This window comes from Musca domestica, unplaced genomic scaffold, assembly GCF_030504385.1.
Source record: "Musca domestica strain aabys unplaced genomic scaffold, Musca_domestica.polishedcontigs.V.1.1 25, whole genome shotgun sequence".
NCBI lineage: Eukaryota > Metazoa > Arthropoda > Insecta > Diptera > Muscidae > Musca > Musca domestica.
The window spans coordinates 3,166,271-3,189,575 of record NW_026712277.1 but is presented as its reverse complement, the minus strand read 5'-3'; the positions used below and the strand labels follow the sequence as shown (position 1 = coordinate 3,189,575).

Below are 23,305 nucleotides of genomic sequence, written 5' to 3'. Positions count from 1 at the left end.
TCGAGTAATTAACATTAACAGTTGATAAATTTTCTTTGTTAAATTGTAACGTTTTATATAACAGATTTTTTTTAAATGTTATGCAATATTTTTTACTCTTAACTTTTATTAGTTTCAAAACGGGTATATATTTTGTACGCTGTATATTTCTTAAATGTACATTCAATTACAAATAGATTTTTTTTATTTTTTTAATTATAAATACAATTTTATAATTAACAAAAAAAAAAGGTAAAGAGAAAAAATATACAATTTATTTTTTATACTGAAATTAACTTAATATATATATATTTTTTTTATAAAATAATAACTTAGGATAAATTTAGAATATATTTAGAATAAATTTAGAAATACAACTTATGTTTAAAAATATATTTAGTTTCAAGCTCCCATGGATTTAGCCTTTTGCAATCTAAAAATTCAAAAAAAAAGGACAATTATTAAAATTTATATTTTTTTATCAATATTTTCAACTTACTTTCTCCTTAAAACTTTCAAAACAATTGCTCCTTCGCGTACATTTTTGAATAATGCAATAGTTTCGGCATGGCTCATGCCCTGCACAGAAGTACCATTGATTTCAATGATTTCATCACCTGCAAAATAAAAAAAATTGATTTTGAAATAGTGAAATTTATTTTTTTTTATGGAAATTTATCTATTTTCAATGTTCGTTTCCAAAAAAGTTTTTTTATAAAAATTTTAAATTTAAATTTAAAAATTTTTATAAATTATTTTTTTTATAAAAATTTTAAATTTAAATTTAAAATTTTTTTATACCCTCCACCATAGTATGGAGGGTATATTAAGTTCGTCATTCCGTTTGTAACACCTCGAAATATACATTTTAGACCCCACAAAGTATATATATTCTTGATCAGCCTAAATTCGATGTCGATTTAGCGATGTCCGTCCGCCTATCCATCTGTGGAAATCACTCTAGCTTCCGAACGAAATGAATTAAGTTGATAAAATTTTATTCAAATATATATAATGTCTGCGGGACTTTTGGTATTGAAAATGGGTGGAGTAGGTCCACGTCTTCGTATAGCTCCCATATAACAGCAGCTCCGATATTCAGTATTTTGTTGATTTTAGCGACATTATTCACCGGAATTGTTTCAAATTTGGTATTTGAAATTCGTAATGAATCCTACAGCCTACAACAGAAAATTGTCTGTGCAGATCCACGTCTTCGTATAGCCCCATATAACGGTACCTCCCGATATTCGGTATTTTGATGATTTTAGCGACATTATTCACCGGAATTGTTTCAAATTTGGTATTTGAAGTTCGTAATGGATACTACAGCCTAAGACAGAAAATTGTCTGTGCAAGTCCACGTCTTCGTATAGCCCCCATATAACGGTACCTCCCGATATTCGGTATTTTAATGATTTTAGCGACATTATTTACCGGAATGGTTTTAAATTTGGTATTTGAAGTTCGTAATGAATACTACAGCCTATGAGAGAAAATTGTCTGTGCAGGTCCACGTCTTCGTATAGCCCCCATATAACGGTACCTCCCGATATTCGGTATTTTGATGATTTTAGCGACATTATTAACCGGAATTGTTTCCAATTTGGTATTTGAAGTTTGTAACGGATGCTACAGCCTATGACAGAAAATTGTCTGTGCAGGTCCACGTCTTCGTATAGCCCCCATATAACAGTACCTCCCGATATTCGGTTTTTTGATGATTTTAGCGACATTATTCACCGGAATTGTTTCAAATTTGGTATTTGAAGTTCGTAACGGATGCTACAGCCTATGACAGAAAATTGTCTGTGCAGATGTAGGTCTTCGTATAGCCCCCATATAAAGGTACCTGTCGATATTTGGTATTTTGATGATTTTAGCGACATTATTCGCCGGAATTGTTTTAAATTTGGTATTTGAAGTTCGTAATGGGTACTGGAGCTTTTAACAAAAAAATTGTCTGTGCAGGTCCACGTCTTCCTATAGCTCCCATATAAAGGTACCTGTCGATATTTGGTATTTTGATGATTTTAGCAACATTATTCGCCGGAATTGTTTCAAATTTGGTATTTGAAGTTCGTAATGGGTACTGAAGCTTTTAACAAAAACATTTCTGTGGAGGTCCACGTCGTTGCGACCCTATTATGACGGCTACATTTGGCATTTTTAAGATTTTAACGGATTTTTTTCTTTTTCTGAAAATTGCCAAATTCGTTCCAAATGGTGGAGGGTATTCAGCTTTTTTAATTGTTTTTTATTAAAAAAAAATATTTTTATTTGTCAAAAATATTTTCTGAAAAAAAAATCCGACTTACCCGCCTGCAATGTACCATCATCGGCTGCCTGTCCACTGGGAAATACTGTCTTCACAAATATGCCCATATTGCCCTTGGGCGAGTCTCGGCCACCCACAATGCTGAAACCCAAGGATTTGAGGCCGGGTCCCTTGAAAAAGGTTACGATTTTGGGGGTGCCACGACGAGAACCTGTGGAAATTAAAAATAACATTCTCAATAACGGAGGATGGTTTAGGAAATGCTAAAAAAAGTATTAAAATGTTGTTAAGGACATTACCCTCACTCATCGAAGCCCGTATAACTTCGGCCATTTCTTCATCCTTTATGGTTAGTTTTACCACGGGCAACGAGGGCCGATGATGTTGCAACATGGCTGCCGTGGGGGTTAGATATGAGGACGAGGAAGAAGAAGAACAAGATGAAGATGTTGATGATCTGTTACCGACTAAAGAGGAGACATTTAGATGATGATGTTGTTGTTGTTGGTTGTGGTGGTGCTGATGTTTGGTTAATTGATTAAAGTTTAGGGAAGCTGAAGCTGTGCAATTTGTTTGTTTTTCCTGTTGTTGTTGTTGTTGTTGGGCGGATTTATTGGTATTACTGAGATCATGAATTGAATCTGTTGGCAATGGTGATTCCGAGTCAGTTGTGTTGTTGTCGTCCTCAAGTTGTTGGTTATTTAAAGCAATTTTGGTTGTTGTAAAATTATTAGTTTGTTGTTGTTTTTTAAGTGGATTATTAGTGTTATGTGTACTGTTATTTGATTGTGTTGTTGTTGTTGGTGATGTGTTTGTTGTTGTTGCGGTGCCTGCGGCCGAGGAGGAGTTATTTGGTTGTAAAAATAAACTTAAACGCGACGAACTGAGACGGGAGTGGGCAAAGCGCAACGAACGATAATGCGAATTTGAGAGATTGATTGAATTGCGGGTGTAATGGGAGCGGGAAGAAAAACCTCCTCCGCCTCCTCCCCCACCACCTGCCGTTGAGGTACTTGAGCTGGGATTGCTCTCAACACTGCTCTGACTTACAAGACTAGCTTTGCGGGTTTCAATGCTCAGCGAAGAGCTGCGCACTTCTTTGCCAGCCGAGAGAGGTGTCAACAAAGCTGCGCCCTCAGAGCAGCGTTTTCGATTCAATAGCTGCCATTTCTCATCATCGCTTATCGTATGCGTTGCCAGAGACACACTCGCCGAACGATTGTTATAGACAGGTGTGTATTCCGGCGTGGGATTATAAAGCAATGGCGATAATTCCAAATTTCGCTGACCTGAAGAGGAACGGGCCCGTCGCCTCAAATGTTCCATGGCAGCGGCATCCATTGAATGCCGTGGGGTGGAACACCGCCGATGTTGCATCAATGGCATCGATGGCGGCATACTTGCCATACCCGAGTTGCTCATGTCCATGCGGGAACTTATCGTCGAGGTGCTGGCCAATGAGGCTGTGTCATCTTCATCCCGTTCGTGGTCCAAAGCCAATTGCAGGCTATGTAAATCATAGCTATTGATACTGTCGGTACTCTGGGTCCGTTGGGTATAACTCAGCCGTTTCCTGGCCCTTGCCAAATAATCATTACGTGTCTGCGGCGGCTGCGGACCCGAGTCAGCATTAAGGGATTGCATGGAACTATACAGATCGCCTTGTTGCTGTTGTTTCTGTTTCTGAGACTGTTGTTGTTGCTGCTGCTGCTGTTGATTGGACTCCAACATTTGTCCATGATAATGATTGGTGGTGCCATCAATTTTGATTTTGGTATAGAAATCGGTTATGGTCGTCACCTCATCGTGGGCTATGACCAAATCGATGCAATTGTCCACAAAACAGTTAAGCAGCCGTTGAACTTCTTGGAAGGATTGTATGCCCCTTAAATGACTGCCATTTACATTGACAATTTCATCACCCAGGCGTAGGCGGCCATCTCTGAAAGAAAACAGGATAAATTGGAAGATTAGATAGAAATAGATGCTGCTCTATGAGCCATAGACGAGCTAGAGCTCCTCTATGAGCCATAGACGAGCTAGAGCTTCTCTGTGAAGCATAGACAAGCTAGAGCTCCTCTATGAGCCATAGACGAGCTAGAGCTTCTCTATGAGCCATAGACGAGATAGAGCTTCTCTATGAGCCATAGACGAGATAGAGCTTCTCTATGAGCCATAGACGAGCTAGAGCTCCTCTATGAGCCATAGACGAGCTAGAGCTCCTCTATGAGCCATAGACGAGCTAGAGCTCCTCTATGAGCCATAGACGAGCTAGAGCTCCTCTATGAGCCATAGACGAGCTAGAGCTCCTCTATGAGCCATAGACGAGCTAGAGCTCCTCTATGAGCCATAGACGAGCTAGAGCTTCTCTATGAACCATAGACGAGCTAGAGCTCCTTTTCTAAGAGCTATAAAGGTACCAGAGCTGGATCTATAATTCTTCCATGACGGAATCAACAAAAAAAATCCTTTGTACTTACTTCTGGGCCATGCCGTATGGATCAATTTCCACAATCAAATAGCGATACTGCTGTTCATTGTTGGATGTCTGCACCGTTTTGGGTGACAGCACCACACCAATGTAGTCTTCCTGGCACTTCCGTTCCAATTTGACTTGCCTAAAGCGACGACGTATGGTCTCCGTCTCATAGTCATAGTTATAGCCACCCAATGAGACAGGACCACTTATGGTACTGCAAATACTGCTGGATCGAAGGGTATTACTGCCACCACCACCAGCTCCTCCGCCGCCGCCTAGACCCTCCGAGGAGGCAAGCGATATAAGGGAATTCCGTTTCAGTGTACCCGATGCAATAGATTCTGTATCTCCTATGCTGGAGATACCCAGACTATTGCTCAGACGGCTGGTATTGTTACCGCCGTCACTGTCATAACCCGATTCATTTGAACTTAGACAACTACTTAATCTTTGGTAAAGTGGTTCCCAGTCCTTGGAAGTGATGCTGTTGTTGCGCGACACATCACCACTGCCGTTGCTGCCGACCGTGGAATTTTGAGAGCTGCCGCCACCGCCACCACCGCTGCTGCCCTGCAGGACCGGCGAACAATTGCTAATAGCACTATCGTCCGAGGAATAACGTTTGTTGAGCGAATCATTGCGATATATCATCTTGACACCATGATTCGGTGTTGAGCTGGCAACTGAGAGGGTGTCAATCATTTGGGAGAGTTCCGTTTCGGTGGCAGGTAGAATGGTAGAGTTGCGATGTTTCGGCAGTGGTGAGGAGTGGACTTGCAGATATTGTTGATGTGAACTTTGGGCCTGTGAAGAATGCTCGCCAAGTTGGTGGAGACTTGAGAGGGAAGGCTGCTTTAGAACCGAACCGTTATTCTCCTCCGGCAAAACCGAGAGCCTTGAGCGTAGAAAGGCATATGGAAATGCTCCACGTCTTTGATTGGCATCTGAGGAATTTTGTGGAGATGTGGCAGAACTGGCATCATTTGAACTTGACGGCGATGTGATTATCTGACCCACCTTGGCTATGTCATCGCAGCTGCTGGATTTAATACCCGACCCAGACATGTTGTTGCCAGGTTTGCCACCCAAATTGTTTGGTAGACCACTCATCGACTGTCTCTTCTGGCCATTGGCCAAATTCAGGCCATCACTGGGATCGTCACATTTTACATAGGAACAGGAGTTCAGCTGACTTGTTGAACTGCTGCGGTACAGGGACGTGCTTGAACTGTGATGACTGGGTTCGGCTGCCTTGATGAGATTGTGGGACTTGTGATTCAACATACCCGTTGATCCAATGCGATGGAAGAAGTTCTTAATGGCCTTTTGTGGCCTGGCTTGCACCGAATGGGTGGGGGTATTAGAGGCCGATTGGGTAGATTCATTTTCACAAGCTCTTATGGTTTGCTTGATACTTTGGTTTCTTTGTTGCTGCTGCTGCTGCTCCTGTTTTTTAATTGTCTCAATGGGGCCCGATTTGCACTTCTTCAAAGTACTCACTTGATAAGATTCTTTCGATTGGGATGACGCCCCAGTGCCGCCGTTACTTGTGTTTGCATTGTGTACCGGGGAATTGAAGAGACTGCGTATATCCGTATGCGATTTATGGGTATTTGTATCGTTTCGCTTCAGTATATCCAGTTTTCGACTCATGCGTTTGCCCCAGGTGAAAACTGCAATGGGAGAAAGTAGAATAAATTAAAATTTTGGTAAATAGCTCACAGAATATTTATCACAGCTATACTAAGTCTATATCTATCATTTCATTTAAATTTTTTTGGGGATAATTTTACAAACAGGTGTCCTTTCGGACTCAACCTTCGTGGATCAGAGATTAATACACCGACAAACGACGGTAAAATTAAAAAGCTAAATCATGAATGAAAAGTTTAAATTAAAGCTGTCAGCACTTTTGCTATGGGTAGGACTTAGCGACTTTTTTTATTTCGGCCGCGATGTTGCCGACAATTTTCGTTAATTTACGAATTTATAAGCATTTTAAATTTACCAATATCGGTTACTCAAAAAATACGTTACAGAATCACACTATAGAACCCTTGATTGATTCAATGAACTTGTCATCAACTCAATGTGAATGACTATTTGATAAAAATGGAGATAAGGAATGATGTTGAAATCAGGATACAGCCCACATTATTTGACGTAGAGCTTTAAAATTTGGCACAATAATGTGTATTATGTTTAGGACGGTTGGTATTGAAAATCAGGTATATCGGTCCACGATATGGTATAGCCTCTATGTAACGTTACCTTCCGATGTTAGGTATTTTAATGATTTTTGCCACATTTTTCACGGATTTGTCTGATAATTGGTATTTGTAGGTCATAATGGGTTCCAGTTGCGGTAGCGCAACTTTGTATGTACAGGTCCACGTTTTCCTAAAGTCCCACATAATGATTCCTCTGGATATTCAGTATTTTGATGAATTTTGCCACATTTTTCACGGATTTGTCTAAAAATTAATATTTTCGTTCGTTCATAATGGGCTCTAGCTACGGTGGCGGAACATAGTATGTATATGCCCACGTTTTCGCATAGCCCCCACATAATGGTACCTTCGGATTTTCGATATTTTGATGATTTTTTTGCGTGGATTTGTCTAAAAATTGGTATTTGTAGTTCGCAATAGGTTCTAGTTCCGTCGGCGGAACATTGAATATTAAGGTCCACGTTTTCCTATAGCGCACATATAATGATACCTACCGATATTCGATATTTTATAAGATTTGGTAGATGACAATCCTTGAAGTATAAAATTGCCTATAGAGGTTCTCGTTTTTGTATGGCCCCTCATATAACGGCCTAACCATCTTTATGGTTTTTTGAAAAATTTAACAGCGTTATCGACCAAATGTTCCTACTGGTATTTGTAGTTTAAAGTGGGATACGTTTGAATTCAGACACTTTTATATAAAAATGTTTTCATTATCCAATGGTGGAGGTTATTAAAAGTTCGGCCCGGCCGAACCTAATGTTTTTTACTTGTTTTTTTTTGATTTTCACGGTTTTTTGGTTCAAAACAAATTTATGAAAATATTTCAATAATTCTGTTCAGTTTATTAACCCAATTTCACAAAATGTGCAAAAAAAGAAATTCTTATCTCACTTTGGGTCATTTCACAAAAAACAATGCTCACCTATATTTCGTTTTCTTTATCATGAATGTAATGTATAATATATTTTTAAAAATAATATCCCCGTTTTAACTGAAATCTCTTTTCTCTTCACAAGATCCCGTCATTGCAATGCCTTGATTGCTTCAATTAACTTGTTATCAGTTCACTGAGAATGATTAGCCGATAGAGAAGAAGATAAGGAATGATGCCTTTACATTTTAAAAATAAATTAATTTTTGTTCTCAATAAATTACCGGATAGAGATATTTTCAAGGAATTGTTTACAAGAATAGCAGTTTCATATAACTCTAAAGATAATTGCCTGTGTGTGGACCATGGCTAATCATAATGCTCTAATAAATTGTGACGCCTTAAAACACAAAAAGATAATAAACGATACGAAACTACAATTGGAAAGGAGAAAAACCTTTCTAACCACAAGTCGGAAGCAAAGCCATTTATAGGTTTTCCAAAGGCGTTGCCAATAAGCTTAACTATCAACACCAATCAATATTGAATTAGCACATGATGCCAGAGAGAAACTCTGTAGGCCAGCCAAACAGGCAGCCTGCCACCAAACAGCACTGGAACCACAAGCCCAACAAGCATGTCCTCTCGTCTTACCATGTCCATTGTCGTCAAACATCGATGATCAATGCCAATGGCAAAATAATAATCAACATGAACACGTGCCGCCTTAGGGTAACTTTTCAACACAAATCTCCAAAGACTTTCTTTGAGGAACAACAAACACAGTTCGATAACACACCAAATAGCAGACTTCCTTACATGCCGCCATACAAACACACAAGGGCAGACAGAAAAATACATAGATTTCAGGAAGCATGGTAAGTGGGTTCCACAACTGTTCCGACACAATACAATATGAAAGACATTTGTTTTTCAATGTTTTTTTTTTTTTTTTTGTGTTTCGTTGCAGTGTTTGAATGGTCTATTCGCATAGAATTGAAGTTTGAGTGGAGGAAGAAGAAGTTTTGTGGTTTGCTGGGCATTCAAGACAAATGCAAATAGTTCAAACATTTGACACTTCAAGTTATAGAACACGACGACAATGTGATATGTGTTGTGTTCGCTTTAAGATAGTTAAGAGATGTTTTTACATGAAAGGAGACATGATGTAAAAGTTACCATAACTTTTCATGACGGTGAATGCGACCGCGGCATTGTATAGAGCTTTCATTCTTGGGTATTCACATGTGTGCCCATACAAATGAAATTTCACAATAGCCTCAATAGAGTTGATACTTGGCTGATTGCATTTTCTTTTGTTTGTTGACTGTGCCTCAAGAGTGAAATATTTTTTTTTTTTTTTGAGAAAAGGTTTATGGATGGCATGTCTTGGAGCTCATAAAATTGCAATTAAAATGGATATCATTTAAAGGTTCAATTCTACTCGAAATTTCATTGTTCGCAAATATTTTTGTAATGGCGAGGAACTTTTAGAAAATACTGTTAAGTCAAATCAACTGAGGAGGTGTTGGGGATAAACTTTTTTAAAAACATCTCCGAGAAAATGGAAAATGTAAGTAATTATCGTTTAGATTTAGTTATGAAAATACCAATATCCAGCCTTTCCAAGAATTTTGGATATTTTATCACTCATAAATGAAGAAATTACAATAGAGGGCTTGCGGAGAAGCAAAGATAACCAATATTCAGTAATTGGTGCATATAAGAATTTTACAAGTTATCCGGAGCAAAATGAATAAAACCTCTTACATCTTACCAATTTTTTAGCCTGAAATTATGCAAAGTAGTCTTGTAATTCAAAGAGCATTACAGGGCATGAATAAAAAATATTGCACCATTTTCCACGATTTTACAATTACAACCATCTTTTGGGTCGAGATGATTTCTGATCATTACCTCAACTTCAATTCGATTACTTTTGCAAAACTTATTGTCTTCGTTCTTTGTTCATTTATTGTCGAGGATATAATAATAAAAAAAATCCCATCTCACGTACGCACAATTTTCAGTTCATTTGCAAAAGATACAACTTTGATTTTCAAACTAAATTTATCAAAACAATCAAGATTACCGTCCTGAATTCGGTTCACATAACATATAATTTGTTATGGGATTTGATGGGATTCTTAAGCCAAATGGGAGATTTTTCATATTGGCAAGATGGAAATTATGGTTTCAGGTAAGAAAAGCGAACTGCTAATGTGAGTTGTATGGTGTAGAGAATTTAAAAATAACCAAGTGATTTTATTTCAGATTCCAAGATGTCTGTGTGATAAACTACAGTAGCAGGAAGGCTGGCGAGTCAAAAGCATAGAATCAACTTTTGTTCTCAATAAACTATATGATATAATAAAATATCACAAATTGTCTTCTTGGTAAAAAAACAATCAATTTTAAATCTCAACAAATTTCAGATTATATGGTAATTACATAAAACATTTCTTAGTTCCTTCTTACAAAAATTTCCTGTTACTTAACTTAAGGCCTTGTCTCCCGCTTTATTTATTTATTTTTTTAAATTATGCCAGTAAAAGCCTCATAATTGCAAAGTAAGTAATCGGTAAATAGGAAGTTTTGCCATGTCATTTCATTCGCAGAAGTGAACACAGCCACGGCATTATGTATCGAATTACCAACAACTCCAATAAAAAAATTACAGTATTTAACACATTTACATGACATATATTTGTGCCACTGAATGGTGGGTGACAAAAAGGCAGAAAGAAGAGAGCAAAAAGACTCGAAAGAAAAGTATGCGGCAGACAACGTAATACGGTAGTTTGTTGAGGGAAGTTATGTCGTCTATATGTTGATAAATGGTGAAAAATGGGTTAATAATGGATTTCATGAAATATACAATAACCGCATGTTGTGGCGTTATTAGAAATCTTGTTCCACCAATCGGTTATAACATAAAATTGAGAAAAAAGAAAAAACAACGTTACCATAGACAATTGTGGCCAAAAGCAATTGAACGTTAAATCTAAAGTTCATTGTTCTCGTTAAGATTTGATATAGACAAAATATTCGATACGTCAATATAACTGTCAAAAATCCAACTGGCAGCCCATGGTATGGGCCAGAAATGTTTAGATTGTTTACCATTTAGTTGGTTTGTATAACATAATAATTACAAACAATTCCAATTACAATGTCATCGGTTTGTTGTACAGAGTCATTAAATTCTACAATGTGCCTGTCTTTGTCTTTCATAGAATTATAGTTATTTTACACCTGTCATTAAATGTCAATCATCAACATTCTTTAACTTTAACTGCAGACAGTTGGCAAAATTGATTGAAACCATCAAAGTGTTGTATTTTATTGGAAACGGAAATAAATTACTGGCATATTACCAAATAAAGAGAATAAGCCAACATTTGAAATACATGTGAATGTAGGGGGCGAAATTGAAAAAAAAAATAATATTTTATTTATTGTGTAATATTTATGTCATTAAGAAGTAAAATATAAAATGTTGACGTGGGGATTGAAAAATGACAAAGTATTGTGCTATGAAATATAACATTTAATCTCCCTACAGAAGTAGTGACGAATAAAGAAGCATACTTAGTTTCATTATACTATTTAGAAAAAGTATTTCAGCTTAAATGTAAAATTTTCTCCATGAAATTTCTAAATCAAAATCTAGATATTGGACTTGGATGAAAATAAGAACTACAATAGAGAAAATGGAATAGAGAGCGTATGAAAAACAATTAATTTTCTCAATAAATCGGATTTAGTTAAGCCGGTGGATTTTAATTCCATTGCATACACCTCAAATAAATCCTTATAAAGGAGGTTAATCCGGACACTTGCTATGAGTCCACTCTGAACTAAAGTCAGTCGATATTGGGATTGAAGTTAAACCATCAATATTTGTTCTTAATAAAGCAAATAAATATATATCTCAATAAACTGTCAAAAAATCATCTAGCCATGAAACCCCTCGTATTCCACCAATAGAAGATTAGAAATCAAGACCTCTGAACTAACATTAGTTTTTGTCAGGATTACAATAAATAATAAATTTTTGTCCTCAATAAAATTTAAAATCCAATGGTTGGGTCCATGGAAAAAACAATTAATTATACCCTCAGCCATATGGCTGCCTCATCGAAATAACGGGTTTAGACCTTAGGTCTGTTTGGAACAAATCCGTTTCAGAACATTTGGAGTCGATGTCCGTACGTCTGTCTGGCTGGTGCCACGATAACTCTCGAAGGGAGTATCCGCTTTGGTCCAAACTTGGTACATCGTAATATTATTTTCAAACTTAGATCGAGTTCGGAGATTGGCTATACCGGTCCACTCTCCCACAAAGGGACAATATTTCCATTCAGACTTGGTACATCTCAATATTTCTGTCAACGCAAGATCTGCTATGAAGATGGTAGACATCAGACCATTCCTTCTGGTACTTCCCTCACACAGGTTCAACGTTTTGAATAACCAAAACGATTATAAAATCCGAAATATGCATCCGGTTCTCTTCATATTTCACAAATCCCTTTATTTCTACTAACACAAGATCTGATGTGAAGATGGAAAATATCAGTCCAATCCTTCTAGTACCTTCCCCAAAAAGGGTAAACTTTTTGAATATCTATGAAGCTCATAAAACGCAAAATTAACATTCGATTCTATTCAGACTTGTTACATCTCAATATTTCCATCAACACAAGATCTGTTAAATAGATGATAGAGATCGGACCATTTCTTCTGGTACCTCCCCCACAAAGTGTCATAACGCTCATAAAATCCGAAATAAGCATCCTGTTCTCTTCAATTTTCACCCATGCCATTATTTTTATTGGGATATATCGTCGTTCTCCTTCTAGTACGCTTATAAATCGCGAAGTAACCGTTAAACTCTCTTCAAATTACACATATCCAAACATTTTTGTTAACGGAAAATCTGTTGTGAAGGTGATTGGTATCGACCAACCCCTTCCTGTACCTCACCCAAAAAAGGTCACAATTTCCAATACCTCACGCATATTTCCACATTTTTCCAATACAAAGTATAGGAAGTAGTTGATATAGTCCAAATCTGGCACGTTGTAATATTTATATCAGTCTTAGGTCGGTTACGAATTGGTCAATATTGGCCAACTGCTTCGAAACCTGGCCCATAAAGGGTCAACAGTTTAAATAATCATAACTCAAGGCGGGGGGTATACATCTTTCGGCAATTTAGCTTGTTTTTAATTTAAAATTGGAATATTGGATTTAAAAATGGTTAAACTATGCTTATAAAATAATTAATGTTTTGTTCTCAATAAAATTGTAATTCAAATTCGAGTAGCTGGATCCGAAAAAATGTGTGAAACTTCAAGTAATTTTTGTTCTCAATAAATTTAAGTTATGTATCAGAAACCTATAGGAAGGACTTGTTGAAATTCTTGAAACAGTTCTTCCTTTGGAAGACTTGTAGGATGTCAAAACTTTGAATTATTAGTATTAAAGGGTTCCATATATATCCGATCTTTTTATCAGACTTTTTCTATGCGTAGAACATCTATGAAAATATATTCTCTAAAGCAACTTGAAAAAATGGTCCAATCTGTAGAAGCTTTACCAAAGGTATTTAATATTTAGGATCTGTTTTCTGTATGACGATACGATTCCTAGCTTATTACTTTTCAAACATAACCGAACTTGGTTAAACTTCAGTCATTTCCTGACACACATTCCTCTCTATGGCTTAGTCGAACGATTGCACTGTTCTTATTTTGCCAATATGCCAAAGCTTACAGCAATTTCAATATTTCCGCTACAATTTCTGATTCCGTTTTATGGCTTTTCACCACAAAAACCACACCGCCCCACCACCATATAGACTGACACAAGCACACGCCTCTAATCACATGCAATTTTATTTGACACATATGGCATTTAACATAACATTAACAATATATTAACAAATATTATTACCATCATAATGATTATATGGGAAAAGTAGGTGGCGGAGATGATGGTGGCGATGGTGGTGATGATGATCGTTGTCGTGGTCACTGGAAAGCATGCAAAAGAGTTTTTAAGCCCTGGTAATGTGATAAAGAAAAATGTACGAGAATGTTATGATTTCATGGCTATTATCACTGAGCGGCCATAAATGTCTGAACGGGTTTATGGCCAAATAAGATGGCTGGATGGAGTCCAAAACTGAACTTTATCTACTGAAGTAGACAACAAATGGTATTTTGTCCATTTGTCTTTTAAGAAGAGAAAAAAAAACTCACACAAAAGATATTTTATGGTCAACATGGTCACACACACAAACCCACCAAAAAAGATTTGTAGAAAAAACTAACAACAAAAGAGTGGAAAACCACGAAAAATCACCACATGCTGATGCCGCTGTGGTGGTACGTGAGTTATAAGCTACCATCGACAATCAAATCTAAACTTTCAAATATGGTTTAATATTAATAAACATTAAAACAGTTAATGGACAACACATGATATTGGCCTTCTTTTTTATTGGCCAGATTAGGTGTAGGCCTGAGCAATTGTTTAGATGATTTGTAAAACTGTGATTTTATGATTTCATTTATTGTGGCTAACATTAATGGCTTAACTATTTCTTATAAATCTCAAAGCAAGAAATGACCATTTTGATCTTTTTTTAGCTTTTCATTCAATGGATTTGAAATCAAAAATAAAAAAAGAAACAAATAATAAACAAATAGGGGTTCAAAATTTAATGTTCTTCTAAAAAAAAAATACAAATAGAGCCATTAAAATCATCTAATTTATTTGATGTGCGTACGCAAAGAAAAGCGTAGAGGAATTTTGGGGCATTAAGGATATTGGAATTTAGGTTAAATTTTAATGGTTATTTTCACGGGTTTTAATAAAAATTTCTAGCTGATAGTTAAATATTTCGTGGAATTTAGAAATTGTGAAAGGAGTTAAATTTGAAATTGGACTATAAAAAGTTAAATCTCAACAAATTTATTCTTTGGAATTTTAAATATTCAGTATTAAATATGATAAAAGGTAAAATAAAATTTTTACAACAATTTCTCAATGGTGGCCACAATTATATTTATCAATTTTTTTACAAATAATGATAGCCAAGAGGGTCATTATGTTTTTTTTTTTTTTGAAAATAGAGTCTGAAAGAAAACAAAATTAATGAAAGGTATTATTCTTAGTGAAAAAGGATGGATTGAATGGCAAAATCAAACAACAGTGCAAAATTAAAATCAATCAATTTTTGATCTCAATAAATGTTCCACAAAAAAATAATGAACTGCTTAAAACAAATTAATTTTTGTTCTCAATAAAATTTTTAATGTAACGTATTATTCTGAGAATGGAGTGATGGATCTAAGGAACAAATCCACGAAAAAATATTGAACTGCTTAAAACAAATTAACTTTTGTTCTCAATAAAATGTTAAAGCTAACGTATTATTCTGAGAAAGGAGTGATGGATCTAAGAAACAAATCATAAATAAATTTTCCAAAGGCGGACTTGTAGAAAATATTTTTTAGAAGTAGACCTTTATAAGGTATTTTAGCTATAGAAAGTCTTCTTTCCCTAGAATATTTTACAAAAAGGCAATTTTTTTACTACGTAAATGAGCATTTGAAAACCCTCCACCATTTGGACAGAATTTTTAAAATTTCCAAAAGAATAAATAACAATTTTAAAAATACCGTATATAGGGAGTTGCCGTATTTTTTTTTTTGGATCTATACGAAGACGGGGGCCTGGAATTTTCTGTCACAGGCTGTAGTACCTATTGGGAACTTCAAATATGAAATTTCAAACAATTTCGGTGAATATTGTACCTTGGGAACTTCAAATACGACATCTCAAACAATTTCGGTGAATATTGTACATAAAAACGTCAAAATACCGAATATAGAGGTACTGATATATGGAGCCTATACGAAGACCTGGACCTGCATAGACAATTTGCTGTCACAGACTGTAGTACCCATTACGAATTCTATTCAAAAATGTAGTTGAAATTATCAAAATAACGAATATAGGGAGGTACCGTTATATGACGAACCTATATAGACAATATTCTTTCAGAGGGTAAAATACTCAGAAGGAACTCCTTTTGTGGATTTTCAGACAATTTCATTAAGATATTTGGCACCAATCATCAAAACACCGAATATCGGTGGGTACCGTTATATGGGGGTTATACGATATCGTGGACCGATATAGTCCATCTTCGAACTTGACCTGTCTGCAGATAAAAGACTGATCTGTGCAAAATCTTGGCTTTCTATTCTTATTCGTTTTTATTCTGGCGCAATTACAACAAACGGACAGACGGACGGACAGGGCAAAATCGTCTTAGATATACCATTCATACCACGTATGGTGGAGGGTATAAAGAAGAGGTTGAAAAAATGTTAAAGGGGACCCTAAGGAATATCTCTATATATATGACTGCTAGGATGCTATTTGTTAATAGAATTAATTTTTGTTCTCAATAAATTTTACCTTTAACATAGAAACTCTAAAAATTCATCTAAAAAACTGCAAAATTTACGCTTTGTCTTTGAAAAAGAGTCTACAATATTTTACTAAATTCTCGCTTTATCTTGGAAGGGAGGCTCTACAAATTTCACGCTCTATATTTGAGAGCGAGACTTATTTGAGAGGCATGGAAAAAGTTATCTATAAGAGAGCCTTAACAAATTTCTTAAAAACTGAGAATTTGTTTAAAAATTACCTTTTATTTTAAAATGGGTCTTTCAAGTCTTTAAAATATTTTTTTAGTTCGATATATTTTTTTTAACTTTTGAAATAAATTCTAAAATTTTCTAAAATCCAGACATGAATTTTGTTTGAGGCCTAAAAAATGTTTATTAATTTTCTAAAGTTCAGTCAAAAGATCAGTTCAAAATATTTTTTTAGAACGAAACAATTTATTTAAAAAATCCCGACATGAATTTTGTTTAAAAATGTATATATTTTAATTTTCTGCGCAATTTCGTGGGATTTGGGGGGAATGGTGGGCGTGGTTTCACAGAGTATTGATAAGAGATAACAAACACCTCACTTACCATTTCTGGCGCTTGATGTTGCTGTCTGGCTTAGGCTTGAACCTCCACCCAATATTGAATTATTGCTGGCTGTTGTTGTGGTTGCGGCGGCTGCTGTTGGAGGCAGTGAAGATGGTGATGATGACGTCGTTGCGGCAGATTTTTGTTCATCATCCAAGACCACGACTGGCACTGCCGTAACCAATTTATAATCGGGTAATTGAACTGAAAATGAAGGAAATAAGCAAAAAAAAAAAACGACAACGAAAATTGATATGAGAATTTGAAAAACAAAAAAAAAAAATTGAAATCTTATCATATGCAGCAGTTAAATTGGGGATGCCGGGATTGGCAATTATCAAATCAGTTCAATTTTGAATAAACAGCCATACGGAGAGTGAGAATACGAATTTCAAAATAAAAAAACTGAAAATGTTGTTGCAGCAGTTTTCAATATTGTTGGTGGTTTTGTTGCATATTACCCCCCTGGCAATTGCTGCCAACCAATCGGAGTTATTTCAACTGAAAATGCATGGCAGGCAATTTACCCAGGCCGAGTTAATTTTACGAAATGCAACGGATGTAAATGAAATCTATAAAATTGCTTGCCATATTTTGGAATTTTCAAAAAATGCAACGTTGGCGGAAAATTTGATGTGGCAAAAATTGAACCAGTTCCACCATGAATGGTATCGAAAATTGCAATTGCCACAGCTATTGGAAATAATGAAAATTGTGGTGGCGCAACAATCTTGGGTTGGGGATTTTTCAAAACCCCTAGAGTTGGCAGTGATGGAGAGGTGTGGTGAAAATTTCCAAGTTATTATGATGAAGAAGGACTATGAAGAACTCAGGAAGCTGGATGTAACTTTAAGTGTCCTTCCCATGGAAATTGTACAAAGAATCGCCAAGTTTTCAATTTCCAAAGTTATGGGTTTAATTTTACCCTTAAAAATATTGAAACGTTTGGATTTGAGTGCCGGGGAAGTAAATTATTTGAAAGCCTTACTGTTTATTGAGTTTTACAAAAAGCTAAGGAGTCAAGGTTCCCTGAACCCAAATATGCAATATAAGCTGGCTTTTGGTCTACAGAAATTACTTACAAATCCAGGGCTGGCCAACAATCTGCACATCAAAACTCAATTAAAAAATCTCAAACACTCTCTACCCCCCTCGGTGTATATCCTGGTCTTTTCATCGCATTTCTGTCTAAGATCTCAAGAAACCTACCACTATCTCCTCGAAATCCCCTCTTCTGCCTCCAGCAATTCCCTGGTTATCCAACTAAATTCCTCTTTGCTATGGCAAAGCCATTTGGTTGGCCATGAAAATATAATTTTAGAAAACTCCTTTGCCCAGCAAACGATATTTGTTAATTATCGAAATTCCTTGGATAATCCGCAGCTCAGTGAATATCACTTAAAGCCTCTGATGGCCAATGGCGAACCAACAATTTGTTATTTATTGGAAAATGTCATTAGCCGGCAATACCTCTGCTCCAGAGCTCAAAACCATGTTGTGTGGCAAAGTGGCTTTCAATCAAAGGCCGCTGGCAGAGATACCCCATCCCCCAGCTGCTGTTGGCAGCTCAACAATTGTTCCGGTTTGCGGCGTTTCGTATTAGATGAAATATAATTGTTAATGGCAACACACCATTTTTTTTTAATAAAATAAAATGAAAAAAATATTTTAATTTTTATTGCATTTTATTGTACATCAAAATAACTTTGGCGTTTAACTTCTACCGCAGTCAATCAGGCCGGGAACTGTCTGTCAAACATGTCCACATGCCGGCGAAGATGAGGATGTGGATGGATATTTAAGAAAAAACAACAACAACGACAACAAAGTGAACATCTTTGGTATTTGATGATGGGCTGCCTGTTTTAATGGCTTTTATGGTCAAATCAGGTATAGGATTCGGTTTTTCTTTTGGGAACCTACGGGACAGGAAATTATGCAAAGTTGGCAATACAATGTTGCAAAGACGATCTGCCACATACAGTGAAGCAGAAAAGGGAGAAAAAATAAAAAAATGGAAGAGAGAGAGAGAGAGAGAAAAATTCTTGAAAAAACCCAGGCCTTGGCATTGAAAGGGAGAGACTTGAAAAAATCTTTAAAAAATCCACATCTTGTCATTGAAAGAGAGAGTTGAAAAACTCTTTAAAAAATCCACGCCTTGAGAGAGAGAGAGAGAGTTGAAAATATCTTTAAAAAATCCACACCTTGACATTGAAAGAGAGTCTTAAAATATTCTTGAAAAAAATTCAGTCCTTGTCATAAAAGAGAGAGACTTGAAAAATTCTTTAAAAAATCAACGGCTTGACATTGAAAGAGAGTCTTAAAACATTCTTGAAAAAAATTCAGGCCTTGTCATGAAAGAGAGACTTGAAAATTCTTTAAAAAATCAACGCCTTGTCGTTGGAAGAGAGCGTTGAAAAAATCTTTAAAAAATCCACGCCCTGTCTTTGAAAGAGATACCTGAGAAAAAAATCTTAAAAAAATCCACGGCTTGTCGTTGAAAGAGAGACACTTGAAAAAATTCTTTAAAAATCCACACCTTGTCGTTGAAAGAGAGAGACTTGAAAAATTCTTTAAAACATCCAAGCCTTGTCGTTGAAAGAGAAAGAGAGATTTGAAAATTTCTTTAAAACATCCAAGCCTTGTCGTTGAAAGAGAAAGAGAGATTTGAAAATTTCTTTAAAAAATCCACGCCTTGTCGTTAAAAGAAAGAGAGAGAGACTTGAACAATTCTTTAAAAAATCCACGCCTAGTCATTGTAGGGGAGAGAGGGAGACTTGAAAAATTCTTTAAAAAATCCACGCCTTGTCATTGAAGGAGAGAGAGAATTAAAAAATTCTTAAAAAATCCAGGCCTTGTTATTGGAAGAGAGACTTAAAAAATCCAAGCTTTTGCATTGAAAGAGAGAGAGAGAGAGAGAGAGAGTCTGACAATTTTTTTTTTAAAAAATCCACGCCTTGTCAGAGACTTGAAAAAATCATTGAAAGATCCATCCTTAGAAGACCTGTAGAAGGTCTTCTGGTCATAGAAGACCTGTAGAAGGCCTTCTATCCATAGAAGACCTGTAGGAGGTCTACTGGCCATAGAAGACCTGTAAAAGGCCATCTATCCATAGAAGCCCTGTAGAAGGCCTTCTATCCACAGAAGACCCGTCGAAGGTCTTCTATCCACAGAAGACCCGTCGAAGGTCTTCTATTCATAGAAGACGTGTAGAAGGTCTTCAATCCATAGAAGAGCTGTCGAAGGTCTTCTATCCATAGAAGAGCTGTCGAAGGTCTTCTATCCATAGAAGAGCTGTCGAAGGTCTTCTATCCATAGAAGAGCTGTCGAAGGTCTTCTATCCATAGAAGAGCTGTCGAAGGTCTTCTATCCATAGAAGAGCTGTCGAAGGTCTTCTATCCATAGAAGAGCTGTCGAAGGTCTTCTATCCATAGAAGAGCTGCCGAAGGTCTTCTATCCATAGAAGAGCTGTCGAAGGTCTTCTATCCATAGAAGAGCTGTCGAAGGTCTTCTATCCATAGAAGAGCTGTCGAAGGTCTTCTATCCATAGAAGAGCTGTCGAAGGTCTACTGTCCACAGAAAACCTGTAGAAGGTCTGCTGGCCATTAAAGAACTGGATATGGATAGAAGACCTACGATGGTCTTCTGGCCATTGACGACCTGTAGAAGGTCTTCTGGCCATAGACGACCTGTGGAAGGTCTTCTGTTCATAGAAGACCTGTAGAAGCTCTTCTGGCCAAAGAAGACCTGTAGCAGGGTGTCTATCCATAGAGGAACTCTAGAACTTCTCCTGTCTGTAGAAGATTTGTGGAAAGTATTTCCCCTGTTTTCCCCAAAATTCAAAACTTTACTCACCATTCGATCCCATAAACGAGCCCGATTCCTTGTTACCCAAACCATTTGGGGTCATGGATGTATTCAAGCTTCCGCCATTCTGTCTTCCATGGCCATTCGATTTTTCATAGATGCAACTGCTGCTCGACGAGGAATTCTTTTGCAATTGGCCCAAAACGCCTCTGGAACTGTGGGAAGAGCTATATTTTTGATATTGCCCTCCTCCGCCACCACCACCTCCCGGCGAATGATGACTCTGTCCATGATCTATGTTCGAACTGCTGCCGCCATAATTCAAAAACAAAGAATTGGCTTTGTGACCAAACAAATGGACACTGGCGGGACGCTGGAGTACGGCATCATTCAGTGATGCCACCGAGAGGGCGGAGGGTGTTTGACGGCCACTCTGCAAATGTTGATAGGATAGGCCAGGTGTGGAACACTGTTGGGGGGAGATGTTTTGAAATGATTCATTTGATTTTGGTGTGGGCGGAGCTGTGCTCGCCGTCGACGAGGGGGCGGTGTTGTGGGCATTTATGTTAATGTTATTGGCATTGTGGGAATTGGCACCACTGCTGTTCGTGTTGGGCGCCAGGCCACTTGTATTCAAATTGGTGCAGCTTAGAATCATTACGGGCGAATTATCGTGCAAATCGGGCAACGAGGAGGATATCGATGAAGAGCCACTGATCGATTTTGTTAACTTCGAGGCGCATGATGCTATGGGTGAAGAATTGTGTTGGGTATACGTTTCGTTGGCTCCTCCTCCTCTGGCTGACGCACTGTGCTGGGATGCTGTGGCAGAACTGAAAGTATCGATGGATTTGCGCGTTTTAAATAGGCGCATTCTTAAAACCTGTAGACGGAAAGTTCGCTGTGAACTTCAACGGTGGCAGCAGCATATGTGGAGCGTTTTTCCAGGTTTGGAGGAGTGTTGGCTTTTTGATGGTGGGGAATTTTCGTTTGTTCTGTGGCTGCGCTGGGTGTTATCTGTAAAGATAAGAGGAAAGGAAAATCCCCAAAAAGAAGAGGAAAATGAGTATTGAAATGTTGTTTCGAATATTATTTTGAGTAAAATATTGACATGTATATGTGTGTATGTATGTGTATGTGTACATGTGTATGTGTATATTTATGTATTCTGTTTATTTGCCAAACAATTTACATAATAATTATGTTGCAATTAACTTGGCAATTTATTGATTGACATAGACATGCAGAATACAACAACTGCAACAACAACAACAACATTCAATTGCTGCCAGGTAATTATTTTGTAATACAACATGACATTTTGAACAAATACCCGGCAACATTTATTTGCAACAACAACTACAACAAAATAGCACCTAAAACGCAAATATTTAACCAACCTCCTCCAGCTCAATTGATAGCTATTTATTTCTTTGATAGTTAGTCAGCCGGTCTGTCTGTCTCTCACTCTGACTGGGAGGTTATTGTTGTTGTTGTTGTTTTTACCTCTAATTATGGTGTATTACTTATAAATGATGCTAATATTTCGAACAGAGGCGTAGGAGATTTTTTCTAAGGGTCAATGAATTTTCGATTAAAAATTAAAGTTTTCGGATGATTAATGTCTTTTTTTTAATATTATGGGCCTCGGAAGAGCCATAAGTTGGGTCCACAATTTTTTTCTATCAAAAATGGAATCTCTGGAGGCCCATGAATATTTTCAAAAAAAAAAAAATTAAATTAAAAATTAACAGAATCCTACAGATAGATGGTGCTGGATCCTGGCCTTCTATGAAGAGAAGGCCTTTAACTGATCTTCTATAAAGAAACTAATATCAACCCACCTTCAATGAATGTGATAGCTTCTACAGGTCTCTTGAAGATAGATGACCTTCAGTAGATATTCTAAAAAATCTAGTTTTGAATAGAAGAACTTCAAAAGGAGTTCCCTAGGTTTTCTATAAAGATAAGACCTTTGATAGATTTTTTAAGAGTCCAGCTCTTGCAGGTGGTCTATTGTTGGATCATCTTCCGCAAATTTTCTATTAAAAGAAGATCACCAAAGTTTATCCTCAATATAGACCCACTCAGTAAGTCATCACGTTAAAGCGGGCCTCCAAAATATCTTCTTCGTCAAGAAGGCATCCAGGTCCTCCAAGGAGAGAAGTACTTTGACAGGTCTATAATGAAGGTCCTCTATGGAGAGGAAATTATAAAATATCTTCTTTAGATACAAGACCTTCAACGGATGGTCTATTGATGGAGAAAATCCCACAGATCTTCTATGGAAAAGAGACCTCCTAAGGGTATTATCGGTAGAACGTATCTAGGTCTTCTAGGACGAGAAGAACTTTGGCAGGTCTTTTGTAGATACAAGACATCGTGCAGTTGTTGTATTAATGAAGGAAATTCCACAGATCTTCTATGGAAAAAAGACCTCCATAGGGTATTTTCGGTCAAGATATTCCCTAAAGAATGACATCTCGGTAAAGAGGTCCTGCAAAAGATCTTCTTCGCCAAGAAGGCCTTCAGGTCTTCTAAGAAGAGAATACTCTCAACAGTTTATAAAAGGAGAGGAGATCTTTGCCA

The 23,305-nt window shown here is 36.8% G+C and overlaps 1 protein-coding gene across 4 annotated transcripts; it reads right to left on the bottom strand.

The window, feature by feature from the left end:
• Positions 1-133: 133 nt before the first annotated feature.
• Positions 134-21,788, bottom strand: LOC101894368 (putative uncharacterized protein DDB_G0277255). Of its 4 annotated transcripts, XM_020034654.2 has the most exons (8): positions 20,765-21,787; positions 16,910-17,113; positions 4,738-6,409; positions 3,547-4,199; positions 2,557-2,652; positions 2,298-2,468; positions 479-596; positions 134-412 (listed from the first exon to the last, which is right to left on the bottom strand). In XM_020034654.2, exons 1-8 carry the CDS (start codon positions 21,588-21,590, stop codon positions 382-384), a joined length of 3,771 nt encoding a protein of 1,256 aa, XP_019890213.1. In that variant the 5' UTR covers positions 21,591-21,787; the 3' UTR covers positions 134-381. The 4 variants fall into 4 exon arrangements, with proteins under 4 accessions (XP_019890213.1, XP_058979524.1, XP_058979523.1 ...); XM_059123541.1 differs by lacking the exon at positions 2,557-2,652 and having other exon boundaries at positions 20,765-21,788; XM_059123540.1 differs by having other exon boundaries at positions 256-412; positions 2,557-4,199; positions 20,765-21,785.
• Positions 21,789-23,305: the final 1,517 nt, after the last annotated feature.